Below are 17,131 nucleotides of genomic sequence, written 5' to 3' on the forward strand. Positions count from 1 at the left end.
CAGAATAATGTTATTATTGCCATGAATAATCGAAAATTTGGATACTGAAGATCGTAGTTTAGATTGATACGTTTTATTTTGTATGTATGTACATTAATTCTTGAAATCAAAACATATGAGTATTCCCTCAAGATGTCTAGTAGTTGTATGATTTTTGAGCAAATTACTGTTTCATGAAACAACTAGAAATTTTAGAAATAAATGTTACACTATTAAAGTCTGGCTCATTATTTTTTCTACATGTTAAAATAATTTGCATACTTTACTACATGCGTGTTGAGAGATACAGCGGCCGACAATTCGCCGGTCAATTTTTAACAAACTCTCTTGAGATGCTCGTAATTGATCAGGGGATATCAGGGATGCTTGAGGAAAAAACGTTTTCGTTATAAAATAATCTTCAAATATTTGGACTCATATGATGTATATATATATATATATTTTATATGTATATATTTTTCAAAGAATAGTGAAGTAGGTATATAGGATTTTATAAATTATGTTTTTTAATTCAAAAACAATCAATCTGAAACTACTAAATTCGTGATTTTAAATATATGTTCAGAAAAAGATTTTTGAAAAATATGTTTAAAAAATGTTTCTATTACACTTAGAACAGGGGTGTGCGGCAAATTTTAAAATTTGCCGAGCACGGAAAATCCGGCAAGTTTGATGAGCTATTTTTGGGGCTCAAAAAGTTCCAAAAACTAAGTTTACTGGTTTTCGTTTTATTTTTGCTCCATGAAAAATAAATCATGAAAAAATACTACTTTTTTTTTGTATTAAGTTTTTGATCGATTAAAATCATTAGTTTTGGTCAAAATTTTTAACGTGTGAGGCAAATTTCACAATTCACCGCGCTCGGCAAATTCGGCAAGTTCACATTTGTGAAATTTGCCGCACACAATTCATTCTCTTCATTATCCTACGATATTCATAAAAGTTGTCCCGGGTGGGTGTTAAAGAAAAACGATCGAAAAACTGTCGCCTGATTCATGTCTGAAAGCAGCGTGAAAACACGATACCATGTATGCGAGCCCTGTCTACCAATAATTATTGTCGTGGGTGTGCCAGAAGGGAAATTGAATACATGTATGTCTACAAGTTGCTAGGTGACCCATCTTTGATCAGTCATTCTATAGATTATTCTAAAGATCGTAATAGAACTCGGCAAAAAATGTTCTTTATTCATTTATTCGAAAAACACACAAATTTTCAATTTTGAAAGTAATTGTTAAACTTGATGCCGACAGTACAGGCAACTGCATTTACTCCGGAAGTTGCATTATTGACAGCTTTTTCCAGCGCCACATGCTCATCTGCTCCAATGTGCCATCCATGACGTAGTCGGATCTTTTTTGGAATCAGCATTTTGATGACTGCATTTCGAACGGTTCGATTGAGGGTTAAGTATACAATACTCAGACATCCATTGCTCCATTGCCATACTATTTGTGCAAGAACAATCATCCATGATGGTGAATAGAAGTATTGCATGTAGGCGTGAATTATTCCAGTAACACCGTGAAAGAAGCAGAGAACGACTCCTTGTAATATTATCTGTAACAGAAGATATTGGAAACCGTATTTTCAAAGAGTCTTGGACCTCAGTGCTCAACTTTTACATTTAATATCTTGGCAGGCATTGTTTTTTTTTACAAAAATTGTATCAAAAAATCTACTTCACTTTGAAAAATTTGCGGGTGATTTTGTGAATAATTTTGTCGAAAAAAAACTGGTTTGGTGGGAATTTCAAATGTAGTCAGGAGTTAAAAATATTAATTTTCAAAAAAACAACTTGACAATAAATGTGGAAAATTTTCTGGAAAGCGTCAGACAGTTCCAGAAATTCCTACAATGTTCAGAAAATACTTAAAAACTTCTTGAAAATTTGAAAAGCTTTTAGAAGATTTGCAAAACTTCTGGAAGTTTAAGGAAACGTCTAGAAAATTCGAGAAAGGTCTAGAACGCTTCGGAATTTTTCTGATATTCCAGAAACTTTACAAATTATTGAGAATTAAATGTAAAAGCAAACTTTTATTCTAATTGTAGAGCGAAAAGTCTATTTTTTAATTTTAGCGAATTTTTGAACTTGCCTGTCTTTTTGACTTATACAACCACATCGAAGTTGAGTAGCCAAACTTGAATATCAAGTAAGAACACAAGTAAAAGTAGAGAAGTGTGGTTAAAACTGCCACTGAAGAATTGTTAAAAGCATGGGAGAGATTATGATACATTTTGGGCTGAAATTTTCAAATTTGGTTCAATAAGCAAAGTTATTTGCTTACATCCTTTCCGACCATCGGATCATAAAAATAGCTTCCAAACTCTGGCGTAAAAATTACTGGCACCGTAAAAACCATACCATAAATTGCATACACAATTAAAATAATGGTGACAAAATAGAAAACGCGTCTTCCGAAAATGAATGCAAACAAAAAGTTGGAATTCACTTCAACACATCTTTCAATAGCGAGTAGAACACATGCTAAGCAGTCACCAAACCAAGCGCCTACGGCAATAGCACCAACTATGAAGAAAAATCGTGGATACTGGCAGAATGAAGTTCCAGTTAGAGCAAGTATTCCAGTTATCAGAGAATTGATAATAAGGTTTGTGAAATCAAAAACTACAAGAATGAGCATAAGCTGGAAAGCTGGGGTCCGTGATTTGAAGCGAATTATCACGAAAAATGAGGGAAGATACAGTATCTGAAAACCCATTCAAAATTTTTATAAGGCTTTTCAAGTGCTGAAATGTTGATTATTAGGCTTGAATTTTCCTGAAAACACCGAATTTCAGAATGAAAATTTTTTTAAACTTTTCACAAAAAAGATATGGTGGCTTAAAAATTGCTTGAAATCTGTTAGATTTTGAAGTTTGATCTACTTGTTGATGCCTCAGCGGCTAGAAACTGATTTTTTTGTTTGAAATCACCGACTCATTTTGGGTATATAAGTTAATTGTCTTGCGTTTTTAAACTGATTTAGGTACTTTAAGGTCAATGGACGACCAGATTTTAAAAAAATGAAAAAATCTTATCCACCCAAAATTGACGGTGATTTCAATAAAGCTAGTTTCCAGCCCCTGTAACATCGACAAGTCGGCCATATTTCAAAATTTAACTAATTTTTTAAAGTCTATTTTTTAATTTTTTAGTAGTTTTCAAGAAGTTCCTTAATGAAATTCGGGGTTTTCAGACAATTTCAAGTCTAATAAAGCAAAAAAATATTCGACAACACCACCTTTAAGAAGCCTAAAAAAGTGTTGAAAAGTTTCAAAAATGAAAAACTTACTAGAAACACTATCCCGGATACAATGAGATACGACCCCAAAATTGGCCATTTTTCTTCTGACTGGTCCAGTCCTTCTGGACAATCATATGCGTCCGGCCAAAGAGTGAAAGAATGAGTAAAAACGTAGAACAACGACATATTGAGCGATGCCATTATGACTTACTGTAAAACTGTAAATGAATGAGTGATTCGGTGTTTTAAAAACTCACAGACATGTTTTGGTCTGAAGCTGTCAGAAGTCAGAAGCATTGTATAATCCCATTGAAAGCGTTTACTATGCAGTGCAGACAAATCTTATAGTAATTTGAGCCCAAGTGGGAATAAATGCAAAGGATCAAGAAGAACCTCACCTGATGTAACGTACCGCTTCTCGAAAACAATGCACGCATTAGTCCCTTTAGTTCTTCAAATTCTCATAATTTTTCCGCCTCTTTTGTTTTTAGTAAATCATTTCTTTTAAAGAAATGTGCTGTACGGGCTCCTGACAACACTTTTTTTTTGGAAAAAAAAACCAAAAAAAAAAAACGGTTTAGCAGGGTATATGAACTTAAATTTTGCAGAAAGAAAATTGCAAGCAATTTTTTGTTAATTTTCGAAATAGTTTGGTTCTAGTTCTTTATTGTATGGGTATCTCATTTCATTTCTTCTCAAAAAAGGACAAGACACTGAATCCCCGCATTTCTCAAAAGCCCAACGCTTTGTGATTCTTCAATCAGCGATCATATGCTTCTTCCATTCAATAACATCATTTGTCTATGTCTATATGCAATTCTTTTATTCTCCAGAATGGTTCATTGTCGTTGCACAGATTGGATGGCAAATCTGCACAGGTTAGTAAACTTGTTCAAAAATATGCACTACGAATGTTTCAGGATCCGCCAGCATCATCTACTTGACTTTGAACTACACAATCCGGTCTTCGGTGTGAAAAATGATTGTACCGAAAAAGTATCAAGTTGAGAATCGAGTTTCGTATGCGGAAAATAATGTGTCTAATTTGTAGTGAATCTAGTTTTTTCTCCCAATCTTCAAACAAAATTAATTTTGTAAATAAAAAGTTGACTTGGAATCGCTGGGTACGTAAAGTTTGAAAGTACTAGAGTACCGAAAAAATATTTTAAAAATTCAATATTTGGTGGATAACCAAAGAAAAAAGTAAGAAGTATTAATTTACATTTCCGGCAATCGGCAACTCCGGCAATTAGCCGGTTTTAAAAATTTCCGGCAATTTCTGCAATTGCGCTGGTTCAACCAAAAACCTCGTTGCCGAAAATTTCAGCGATCGGCAACTTTGGCGATTGCCAGATCAAAAATAGGAAACGGCGGCAGAGGTTTACGGATATTTTTCTGTTTTCAAAAACGAGGGATGAAGTGTTATAAAGATAATTTTCACATATTTATTAAAAATACACATTTAAAAATATTCAACTTTTTTATTGTTGAAATCTCAAATCATAAAAGTATAATCATGTTGAACAACAACAGGAGGGCTTACAACAAATTGCGGTGTCACCACATTTTTGCAACCGAATATCTCCAGAAATCGTTTTCGGATCATATCATTGAATGAAATGTATATGAACACTGGAGCTCCATGTACCAATTCCCAGAGTAGATGACCAGAGACGACGACAATCGGAGGAACTTGGACGAAATTCATGACCACGTAGATGATCGCAGCTGCTTGACTCGCGACACATATTAATACTGATTGCAGATAGATTTGTAGTTTCTGAAAATTTTGAATTTCCTAGAATAATTAAAAAGTTGTGATTGGAATAAAAAATTTATATGTTCTTAGAATTTCTAAAGCTGTATAATATATGGCACTATTAACGAAGTTGGAAAGTCAGTTTAGAGGTAGATTTTCAAATGTGGTGAGTTTTTGAAATTACTCCAAATTACACTAATATACCGAAAAGACCCAGAAAAAGAGCTGTGCTGTAATTATTTTGGCAAATGTACAAAACTTCTTATTTAAGTTTGTTAAACCAATTTTTGAATGAGAATTTAATATACATAGAAATGCAAGAAATTATTTGTTCAATCTGAGAAATAAGGAAAGTTCCAGTAAATAGTTGAGATCTTATTCAAACTTTTTAACAAAAATAAATAACGTTTCCTGGTGAAACTAACATTTTTCAACACTTGACTACATTAATTTTTCACAAAGTTAGACTAAATAACAGCAGGGAATTTTATAGCTCGCGAAAAAAAATTCTAGAGTAAGAAAACAATTTTCTGCAATTTGTGGTTTTGCTGGTATTATTGGACATTTAAAAGTTTAAAATTTTAAAGTGCAAAGTAGAACCCATCCTATAAATATTCGTATAATTAGCTAAACAGTGGAAAAATTTTATTAGCAAGTAAAAAATCTAAATGTGTTTGCTTATTAACCCGCTTTAAAAATGTAAGGCAAATTGGATTACGGTAATTTGCAGAAAAATGAAAATTGCGGGTGAATCGGCAGGCCGGCAGTTTGCCGAACGGCAATGGTCGCCCATCTTACTGGATAATCCATAACATATTACCGTTGTCGGGTTAGTAGAAAACTGGGCCGAGCAAAAAAAAAACAATAACTTACAGCGTTATGAAACCTTGAGTTACTGCCTGAGATTTTCAGATTTCCTCGAACAATTTTGTAAAATGGAATATAGAGTGCACATGTGATAGCAACGATAGAAAAGTTATTAACGCCATGATAAATATTATCGTATTCCTTGGCTCTACCAGGAAAAATCATCGGATCGTAGAACCACGCAAGATGTTTCGAATTGTAGACATGTGGTGTTGTGAACAGGAAATAACTTCCGTAAATTACAGAACAACACAATAAGGCTGGTGTCTTATTGCCTTCAAACATCTGCATTTCAACTGAAGGTTTCCATAAGATTAAAAGTCGATTAATCACTAGAATAAGAGATGTGAAACAAGAAGAACACCAAAGGCACATTGCAATTGATCCAGTTATATAAATTAAGTTAGGGTAAGTACAGTAAACGGCACCTTGGATTGCTAGAATTCCGGTTAGGATTGAGTTTATAAAAATTACTAGAACATCGGTGACAGCCAAATGAAACATTATCTTGAATGATGATAGTTTATAATTCTCTTTTTCCAACATTATTTTTGATATCGGTAGGTAGAGCAGCTGAAATTTTTTGTTATTAGGTAAGAGGTCCTTCACGTTGTCCAACATTTTCTGGGTTTCGCCGATCATTACAAGACTTTAATACTATGCCATCGTGTGGCCAAATCCATGAAATGTCGGCTGCTGTGAAACATCTAATCATTCTTTTTTAACACAATCCAGCTGATCCACCCTTTCAAGGGTACCGGAGGCGCCTCTCAACCGCCTTTCCAATCGGCCTATTCGATGAATAGTATACCACCCCGCTGCTCAACTTTGCATGCACATATCTCGGTTTTCCTCAGTTTTAGTGAAAAGTTTGCAACTGGCATAATGTTGTTCAATTATTTTTCTATAGTTTTGTAATCAATTTTTTAATTGATATCTTTCTTAAATCGACCGCAATAAAACCTTTCAACGTGAAGCATTCAAATTTATGTTTCAAATATTAATTTGACAAGTTTGTATTGGACTTGCATTGGAAATCTACGTCACAACAAACGTCATCATATGAATCATACCCATGGAGACGTGAACACTTTAAGATTAATTTAGCACCTTAACTTTATCTTTAACTGTAAATGACCAATAATAGTGCGATACTAATAAAATATCGGTACTCAAAAATCAATTCACACTCTTATTGTTTATATGTTTTGAAATCCCCATTGAATTACGATAAGATATCAAAAATGCGTAACAAAAACCCAGACAGTTTTTCGTCTTGTTTTGAGGAAGCTAGGTTTTGTGGGTTTGGTACTATTGAGGGGATACTTACATTAACAATAACACCATAAACTATTTGTAAAGAGCCAATAATCGGGTGAGACTCGCCGCTTTCGTAGGACCATTGAGCAGGAGTTCTTGCGCTGAAATGGTTATTTTTGGATTATATGGGATTGGAACAACACGGTACAGATATAATTTTGGTTTTTTTTCAATTTTTTTTTTCTAAACATCAAAAAGAAGAGGATACAACTTTTTCTAATTTTTTGAGTTTTTCATCAATTAAAACATGCTTTTGTGGTAGGCAGGCGCGGTTTGATGCCTGTATGTGTTTGCTCCCTCCAGCTTCTTGTCTCTTTTTGGCATTTGAAAATAACTTATAAATTTCTAATACTATTATTTTAGACTATCTGGTCGAAATCAATTTAAGAAATGAAGAAAAATCTCACATGTGTATTAGAACAAGGCGCGGCTGAGGCGCAAGGCCGGCAAAGCTTGCCTTGATCAGGCAGGCATGCGGTTTGGTGGCGCCTACGCGGAAGCCCTTAACGAAACATTAAACTATCGTTAAATTGGTTTGTCTACAACATGAAAAACCCGTTCAAAAAATGAAACTTTTTGAGAAATCAACTTTCCATATGCTAATTTATCGAAAAAAAAACCTCACCTGCAATTATACATTGGGATATTTTCAATCGAACCGTATTTGAAGATATTATTCATATTGAAAGCAGATAGAAAATGAAAAATTAAGCAGAGAATAGTTGTGTTCTCGTTTGTTGGCCATCCTCCTCCCTCATATTCTCTGGAGAACTTTGACGAGACTTGGAAACGTCTGGCTACTAATCATATGATCACTATATACCATTGTTTTTGTCTGGAGCATTTTTATTTGATTTTTTTGCATGTCTGTAATTCATTAGAATCAAATAGAGAAATGTGTATTGCCTGACAAGAGATCAATAATTGTACGAAGGATGAGTGTATTAAGTTGACTTCGTGGAAAGTGTTTTTGGTCATGCTCTGGCTAGTTTTCTACCACAAGGACAACAATTTTTTCCCGGTTTTCAGTACAGATCCTGTAAAAAATTATTTTTTATACAAAACCGTCCCTAACTAAATAGATCAATACAAATTGTCCCTATGATTCCAATAAAACACGAGGTGGCACGTAAAAATTTCCGCACGTAAATTCTGAAAAATGTTTGAATAACTCAGTAATTTTTAAAATAGCTTGAAATGTTGCATTTTTAAGAATCTGTTATTCTGTGATTCATTTTAACCATCCAGCTTTGTTCCAGTGTTTGCTCAAATTTAAAAAAAAATCACAAGTTGACAACATTTTCAAAAATTCAAATTTAATTTAGCAAAACAAAAAACGAAAAAGTAAAGTAGAAACATAATTTTTGAAATGATATTTCTGAAAATGCTCTTGAATTTTTTTGTGAATCTTCACACATTTATTGTATTTGGGTCTCTTAATCCAGAGAAAACTGCTGCCAAAGTTCACATTTTGAGGTAGGATCATTCATAGGAACTATAGAACAGCATTAAAAAATACAATACGTTGGAAATTTTCCAAAACATTTTTTAGAGGGAATTCAGATTTTTCACACCAAAGTTAGAAGTAATTCAAAGATTCTCAACTAGTTTTGCCAGGCAATCAATTTTTTGAGAATTTTTTGAGCTTTCGCAAAATTCGGGTAATTTCTGAAAAAAATGCAAGCCGGAGCCCGGGCCTCAAGCCCTTAAAAACCCCTGAAAAAAAGATTAAGACTGTAAATTCAGATTTTCTGAGAAATGCTTTTTGGCGGAAAATTCAAATTTTTTGAGAAAAAATTTTGGCGGAAAGTTCAAATGTTCCGGTAGAAAAACATTTCTGCTGGAAATTCGACTGTATCGAAAAAATAAAATGATTTATCTTTTGAAAATAATTTTTTATTCTTTTGAAAATAATTTTTTTAAAACAAATTCATAAATTTCCGTGTCTTCCTGTTTATATTAACAATGCTCTAGTTTTTGGCCCTTTCTGAAAATTATGCGTTTCATCTGACAATAATTATATTTATTCACTGTCTATTCACTGGTTTCGAATTTTTATTTTAATCGTTTTTCTTTCTTGAAATTTTCTTCAACAAATCATATGGAAAACCCTTTCTCAACAAACACTGAGAATGCAATATTTTATAGCAATCATTGTGCAAATGAGCATTCCTTTAGTAATGTTTTGCATTCCATATCTCTACGTTTTAGTTTCCATGTACTATGAATACTACAATCAGGCATTCACTAACATCATGGAATTCTTTCAACTTTTGTTATGATCTTGATACATCGACCTTATCGAGACGCTTTGAAACACTTTTTCTAAAAACGGTGAAATTGGTAAAAAGGTATAACCACTGCCTTCACCAGGATTAGTATATCCAATTTAAAAACAATTAAAATTCAATAAAACAATAAATTTTTATTATTGAATATTCATGAAAATACAGACGGATTCGCTACAAATCGTACAGAAGACCCAACTCCGTTCCCATGGCACCTTAGCAATTGAAAAAATCGTTTGCGAATTTGTTCATTGAGCCCAATGTAAATGAATACAGGTGCTCCTTGAACAAATTGCCATAGAGCATGTCCAATGAGAATTACACACGTTGAAACTTTGAATAAATTCATGAATACATAAATGATACTAGCGATTTGGGTGGCAATACATATAAGAACAGATTGGATGAAAACTTGGAGTTTCTGGAAAAAAAAAAGAGGTAAGGTAAAATATTTTAAAAATCGAATAGATTTAATTGATTTTTTATGTTACATTTCAGAAGCGGCGAATAGTTTTCGGTAAATACATAAACATTTTTTTTTAACTTTTTGACAAATTGTTGTTAAAGAAAAACTATGAAACAAAAAAGGAAAACGTCCTTCTAAATATATAGTTGTAAGTGTTTTGCGTATAAAAAATTTGCCCTTAAAAATGTTCTGCAACCGGCAAATTTGGAACGTTCCCAAAAAAAATTATCGGAATATTGCTGATTAACAAAATTTACCGAACGGAAATTCCGTGTTACATCTGCCAAAGCAAAAAAAAATCATGAAAAATTCGAGGATTTTTTTTTTGAAAAATTAAGTACATTACCTACATCCGATATTCAACAAGGAACACGTACCATATTTTGAGCCCGTGAATGTGAGTGAGCATCCTTGAGCCTTTTCCTGACAATTTCATAAAATGGGATGTACAATACACACGTAATTGCGACGATTGAGAAATTGTTGAACGCGTGCGAAAAATTATCATAATCATGAGCCCTGCCGGGAAAAATCATCGGATCGAAAAACCACGCAAGATGTTTAGAATTGTAGACATGCGGGGTGGTGAACAGGAAATAACCGCCATAGACAAGTGAAAACCCCAGAATAATAAACGTTTTCCTTCCTTCAAATAGTTGTGCTTCAATATTTGGATTGAAGAAAATCAGCAGCCGATTGCAAACAAGAATTAATGATGTCAAACATGTCAAACACCAAAGACACATAACAAATAAGCCTGACAGATAAATGAAAGTCGGATATGTGCAAAAAACAGCTCCCTGGATTGCTAATATTCCTGTCAGTACGGAATTTATGGAAATACCAATAATATCAGTGATTGCCAATTGGAACATAATTTTGAACGATGTCAGTTTATAATTTTCCTTCTCAAGCATGATTAATGCAATCGGAATGTAAAGTGTCTAAACAAGGAAATGTATTTTGTCAATGGTATCAACTTGAGCATACCAATACGATAATTCCATAAGCAACTTGTAGGGGACCAATAATTGGTTGAGGTTCCCCAGTTTCAAGTGTCCATTGACTTGGAGTCCTAGCGCTTAAAATACACAAAGTTTGAAGCAGTGGTAGACGGCAATTGCCGTTCGGCAAGTGTTTTTGTTGGCAAATATGGCAAATCGGCAAATTGACAAATTGCCGGTTTACGGAAAATTTTGATTTCCAGCAAATTGCCGATTTTCCGGAAATTTTTATTTTCAGCAATTTGGCGGTTTGCTAGAAGTTTTCATTTTTGTAAAATGTTTGGTTTTTTTTTAGATATTTTCATAGAATTTGCATTTTTTTTCGAAATTTTCAAAAAAAAAATGTGCAAAACCACAATTTGCCGAAAATTATCGGCAATTGCCGTTTTTCCGGCAATTACGGCAAATCGGAAATTTGCCGGAAATTTTCAATTTTGGCAATTTGCCGCTTTGCCGGAAAAATTGTTTGGGTAAAGTTTTCTTTTCCAAAAGTCATTTTTATTCTAGTGGTTATTTTTGATATTTAGAAACTCTATAATATTATTTGAACAATTTAAACATTACCTGCAATTATACATTGGAATTCTGTCAATCGATCCATATCTCAAAATGTGGTTCATCGGGCAAAGGTCTAAAACAATTTGAAATTTAAGAAAACAGCAAAAACGTCTCTACTAGTTGTGTATAAATACTGATCTCACGAGATTTCGAAGAATAACAAAGAAAATTAATTTTCAGAAAATCTACACTAAAAAGTTGTGTTGTAATGAGAAAATGAACACATTCTCATGTGAGTCAAAATTTTCATTTCTCAAAATGTCTCGGTGTTGTCTGATTTTTGACAATGTCATTTACAGAAATATTCTTTTTTTTTGTAATTTACAAAAATATTCTTATTTTCAGAAATATTCTTATTTTCAGAAATATTCTTCGTTTTAGAAATATTCTTATTTTCTGAATATCTTAAATACCCTTATCAAAAAGCATTGCCCAGTTACTATCCAAACCACTCCACCCAATAAAACCCCCAATATCCTCAAAAAAATCCACAGAACGCAAAAAAGGCTCAGTAAAAGTCCTAGCCATACTCTCTCCAGAAAACTGAAAAAGCTTATGCGTAGTTACCGATACTTCCTGAAAACCAATGACACTAAAACAACCACTAGCAAAAATCTGTCTTCCATTCGTCCCATATTTCAAAATGTGGTTCATCGGGCAAAGGTCTAAAACAATTTGAAATTCAAGAAAACAGCAAAAACGGGTCTACTAGTTGTGTAATACTGATCTCACGAGATTTCGAAGAATTACAAAGAAAATTAATTTTCAGAAAATCTACACTAAAAAGTTGTGTTGTAATGAGAAAATGAACACATCTCATGTGAGTCAAAATTTTCATTTCTCAAAATGTCTCGGCGTTGTCTGATTTTTGACAATGTCTAGCTAACGGAACACTTGTCGAATATTATGCCTTTTTCATTTTTGGATACGGTGCCTGTTACGATGAAATACTCACAAAACACAATAAAACAAATTTAACAAAACATTTAATTACATAATCAAATTTCAGATGAAAATTTCAAAAAAAGTAGTTCTGTCATTTGGCTGAGATTGTTACCAAATAAATACTCATTTTTATCAAATATTTATTTTTTAAGAATTTTCCAAAAATGCCGTGATAATCTCTTCCATATTTTCAGGAAAAACGATGATGTTCTGAAACTTGTGTTTTAGCTGCATGACAATCTCCCACTAAATTTAGTAAAAGCTTTTAATTTCTTCATTTTCCAAAAATTCAAGGAAGTGCCGACGGATTCTGCACAAAGTGTACAGATGGCGTTACAACATTTTTCTGGCATTTTAAAAATTTAGAAAAGCGTTTGCGAATTAGTTCATTGAGCCCAATATAGATGAATGCAGGTGCTCCTTGAACGAATTGCCACAGTGCATGACCAATGACAGTCACACATGTGGAAACTTGGAATAAATTCATGAATACATAAATGATACCAGCAAGCTGTGTGGCAACGCAGATAAGAAACGATTGGACGAAAACTTGGACTTTCTGAAAATAGAATAAAAACTTTATGGAAAATTTGAGAAAATTCTAGATTTTCCTATAACCTTCTGGAAAAATGTAAAAACTATGGAAAAAATGTTCTGAAACTTTCTGTAAAATTTGGGAAACCCCTGGAAACTTCTAGAACCGTCTGGAAATATGGAGAAAGTTGTGGAATGTTTTGGGAACTTTTAAAAAGTCCGAGAAAAAACTTGATTACTCCAGAAGTATTTTTTCTAGAGGGTCAAAGCACGTGCAAGCGTCTAGTTTTCTATAATATAAAGCAAAACCTTATTTCCAAGAATAATTTTATTAACTTACCACACTTTGAACCCTTGACAATGATTGAACGTCGTTGAGATTTTGTCTGACAATTTTATAAAATGGGATGTACATAACGCATGTAATTGCCACAATTGAAAAATTATTGATAGCATGTGAAGTATTATCATAATCATGTATCCTATTAGGAAAAATCATCGGATCGAAAAACCATGCAAGGCGTTTAGAATTGTAGACATGAGGTGTGGTGAACAGGAAATAACCACCATAGACAAGTGAAAACCCCAGAATAATAAACGTTTTTTTCCCTTCAAATAGTAATGCTTCAATTTTTGGTTTGAAGAAAATCAGAAGCCGATTGCAAACAAGAATTAATGATGTCAAACATGACAGGCACCAGAGGCTCATGGCAATTGAGCCAGATAGATATATTAAAGTTGGGTATGTGCAATACACTGCTCCTTGGAAAGCTAGAATTCCCGTAAGTATGGAGTTTATGGCAATGACAATAATGTCAGCAAGTGCCAATTGAAACATTATTTTGAACGATGTCAGTTTATAATTTTTCTTCTCAAGCATGATGAATGCAATCGGAATGTAAAGTGTCTAAACAAAGGAAATTCGTTTGTCTATGGTTTCAATTTGAGCATACCAATACGATAATTCCATAAGCAACTTGTAGGGAACCAATTATTGGTTGAGGTTCCCCAGTTTCAAGTGTCCACTGACTTGGAGTCCTAGCACTGTAAAAAACGAAGATTACTGTAAATGAATCAATCAAGTTTTTCTAAATTTTGCAAAAAAAAGTTAAAATTGGCCTGATAATTTTAGAATTCAGCGCAAACGAATGATCTATTTTTTCTTCATTGAAAAAAATTGGTTTGAAACATCGTTTTTTTGTGAAACATTTTTTTTAAATATGGCCCACAACTTGCAGTTCTGCGCAGCAATTTTTACGCACATAAAGAAATAAAAATACGATAAAATTAATTTGAAACGCAAAAAATCCAGATATTGAAGTATTTTCAAACTTTCTTGTGTCCGGCAACGTTAGGTATTATTTGAAATGGGCTAAACTTGAAAAAAAAGTCGATTACATTTGTAGTACTCTGACTGCTTTAAAAAGTAAAACATGATGATACAAAAATCCCACAAAAGTATTTTTTTAGTGATTGAATCTAAAAGCTTAAAAATCACTGAAGTGTATACGTTGATAGTGAAATTAAACTACAAACTTCAATTGTATTAGAATAATTTATTAGAATACTCACCTGCAATTATACATCGGGATATTATCAATCGATCCGTATTTCAAAATATTATCCATGACTACAGGAATATCAGCAAAAAACAGATAGAGGTAAAAGTAATAATGAAAAATGTAGCACCGAAACTTATATAAAATTAATTGCCAGGAGAATACTTGTTACGTTGTTTTATGAAGTTACAATCAAAAACTAATGAAAAATAAGAGCCTAGTCAGGTAAATATTTCCCAAAATATCATCATTGCACTGAAAATTTGGGATTTGAGAAAAAGAAATTAACGCATTTTTACCTGTAAGCCTGCATTCTCGTGTATGTACAAAGATCACAAGAATACTAAAATTTAAAAAAAAAGTTTCATAAACTGATAAAGGTTGTTCCTTGTTTTGATCGAACATTTCATAAACGACTTTAAATATTTGATTATAATTTTTTAATGAATGTGTTCTCAATAATTAAGGTGAATTTCGGTCGATGCGGGCACAAAACTGTATCCGCATCGACCAAAGAAGTATTTCACCAGTTGTGAAAATTGAAGATTTTCGATAAAAACCGGTCGTTTTTTTCGAAATTTTGAACCACCATAAAAAAATTTTGTAAAATTTTTGAAAAGTTTCATTATGAAATTTGTTCATTTGAGAACATTTTGGATATGTAGGTTAAAAATCGTCCGAACCGTTAGTCCTCCTTTCGAATTTCCTTTGTTTAGACACTTTACATTCCGATTGCATTCATCATGCTTGAGAAGGAAAATTATAAACTGACATCGTTCAAAATAATGTTTCAATTGGCACTTGCTGACATTATTGTCATTGCCATAAACTCCATACTTACGGGAATTCTAGCTTTCCAAGGAGCAGTGTATTGCACATATCCAACTTTAATATATCTATCTGGCTCAATTGCCATGAGCCTCTGGTGCCTGTCATGTTTGACATCATTAATTCTTGTTTGCAATCGGCTTCTGATTTTCTTCCATCCAAAAATTGAAGCATTACTATTTGAAGGGAACACAACGTTTATTATTCTGGCGTTTTCACTTGTCTATGGCGGTTATTTCCTGTTCACCACCCCGCATGTCTACAATTCTAAACGCCTTGCATGGTTTTTCGATCCGATGATTTTTTCTGGCAGGATACATGATTATGATAATACTTCACATGCTATCAATAATTTTTCAATTGTGGCAATTACATGCGGTAGAGGTATGGGGTAGATTTTAAGTGAGAGAATAGCTGCCTACCTACCTACATCATGCCTACTTGCATATCTGCCTACCTGGTTGCCTTTCCACTTTGGTGCCTGAATCATGCCTTCCTACATTTTTTTTTGTCCTACATGCTCTGTCTCACATAGCCAACAGTTTTTAGGCTTCACAACTTGATATATAATATGTATTGAAAAAAAAATTTAACAGAAAGTTTTGCTATTACTATTTTTTTTTGCAAATACTTTTTTCAATATTGCTGGTCCTAATTTTTCAAACATATAATTCAAAAGCGCTGCTTGATGTTTCATATTGCTTGTCTAAATTATTATTTAAAATTACTAGGTGCTGTTTTAATGTCCTTACAGAAATTATAGGCTACTTTGCCAAAAACCACCAAGCTCAAATCACATCATTACTTGCTTTAAATTTTTATTTTCCAATAGTATGAATAACAATTGTTTCTAGAAAAAAACGTTCCAAATTAGGTTCCAAATTTGAATCCGTACAAAACTCGTTCACTAGGAAACTATACAGCAGGCAAAAGGGAAAATACATCAGAACAGATGACCCCGACTATAAGAGCGCTATTCAACGTAATGAACTATTTAACTTATCAACTTTAGAGGCTCGGCGTAAAGCTATTGATAAAGTTTTCTTGTCGAAAATGCTAGTGAACAAAGTTGATATTGACTCTGACCAATTTTTCAAAATAGACAAAAATAGTAAAACTCGTACCAAAACCAAGTTCATCTGGGGGAAATGCAAAACCAAACTACGAAGGCACTTTTTCACAAATAGAGTATTAAGTTCTATAAAAAAATAGCGCAATGAATCTTATTTTGGCACCTCATGTCCTATGCATGTTTAATACTTTTATGTCCACTACTTTCATGTTACCCATTATATCGAATGGGATAATACGACAGTAATACCTGACAAATTTCACCATGATCTTGCCTCGCTAATGCTTTCCCACGATCTCACGCAAGTTGTAACTCAACCCACGCGAACAGCTTCGTCCGGAACTGCAAATTTCCTCGATCTGGTCTTCACGGACAGCCCAGTACTAATTCAGAATGTCAACGTGGAAGCACCGCTCCTACTTTCGGATCACTCATCTGTTACGTTCAATCTGGCCCTTGATTTTGCCAAACCGCCAAATCACCTAAAACAGCAACGTGCACCCCTCGCCTTCCGAAAATGCAACTTCGAAGGCCTAAATCAGCATCTACTATTGTTCAATTGGGCCCGTCAGTTTTCCTTCTTCTCCTGCTGCGAAACGAAGGTAATACACTTTCTCAAGATCTTCAACGAGCTTGTCCTGGAGTATACTCCTGTCAACAAACCTGTGAAAAACGTCTCGTCA

At 33.4% G+C, this 17,131-nt stretch overlaps 4 protein-coding genes and 1 pseudogene across 5 annotated transcripts; 1 reads left to right on the forward strand and 4 right to left on the reverse strand.

Moving 5' to 3' along the window:
- Positions 1–1,215: 1,215 nt before the first annotated feature.
- Positions 1,216–3,449, reverse strand: srt-3 (Serpentine Receptor, class T; the record flags this gene model as incomplete). The annotated part of the gene is made up of 4 exons (NM_001330846.1): positions 1,216–1,560; positions 2,097–2,243; positions 2,289–2,711; positions 3,297–3,449. 4 exons carry the CDS (start codon positions 3,447–3,449, stop codon positions 1,216–1,218), a joined length of 1,068 nt encoding a protein of 355 aa, NP_001317751.1.
- Positions 3,450–4,743: 1,294 nt separating this feature from the next.
- srt-35 (Serpentine Receptor, class T) lies at positions 4,744–7,875 on the reverse strand (the record flags this gene model as incomplete). The annotated part of the gene is made up of 4 exons (NM_071775.1): positions 4,744–5,028; positions 5,881–6,447; positions 7,205–7,295; positions 7,820–7,875. The coding sequence occupies 4 exons, from the start codon at positions 7,873–7,875 to the stop codon at positions 4,744–4,746; spliced, it is 999 nt and encodes a 332-aa protein (NP_504176.1).
- A 1,758-nt stretch (positions 7,876–9,633) lies between these two features.
- srt-36 (Serpentine Receptor, class T) lies at positions 9,634–11,572 on the reverse strand (the record flags this gene model as incomplete). Its single annotated transcript, NM_071776.1, has 4 exons — positions 9,634–9,903; positions 10,326–10,892; positions 10,939–11,029; positions 11,517–11,572. 4 exons carry the CDS (start codon positions 11,570–11,572, stop codon positions 9,634–9,636), a joined length of 984 nt encoding a protein of 327 aa, NP_504177.1.
- A 1,141-nt stretch (positions 11,573–12,713) lies between these two features.
- srt-38 (Serpentine Receptor, class T) lies at positions 12,714–14,617 on the reverse strand (the record flags this gene model as incomplete). Its single annotated transcript, NM_071777.2, has 4 exons — positions 12,714–13,014; positions 13,330–13,896; positions 13,943–14,033; positions 14,562–14,617. The coding sequence occupies 4 exons, from the start codon at positions 14,615–14,617 to the stop codon at positions 12,745–12,747; spliced, it is 984 nt and encodes a 327-aa protein (NP_504178.1). The 3' UTR covers positions 12,714–12,744.
- A 674-nt stretch (positions 14,618–15,291) lies between these two features.
- srt-60 lies at positions 15,292–16,588 on the forward strand (annotated as a pseudogene). Its single transcript has 2 exons — positions 15,292–15,767; positions 16,231–16,588. Coding segments are annotated over exons 1-2 (834 nt in total).
- Positions 16,589–17,131: the final 543 nt, after the last annotated feature.

Source organism: Caenorhabditis elegans, chromosome V (assembly GCF_000002985.6).
Source record: "Caenorhabditis elegans chromosome V".
Taxonomy (NCBI): domain Eukaryota; kingdom Metazoa; phylum Nematoda; class Chromadorea; order Rhabditida; family Rhabditidae; genus Caenorhabditis; species Caenorhabditis elegans.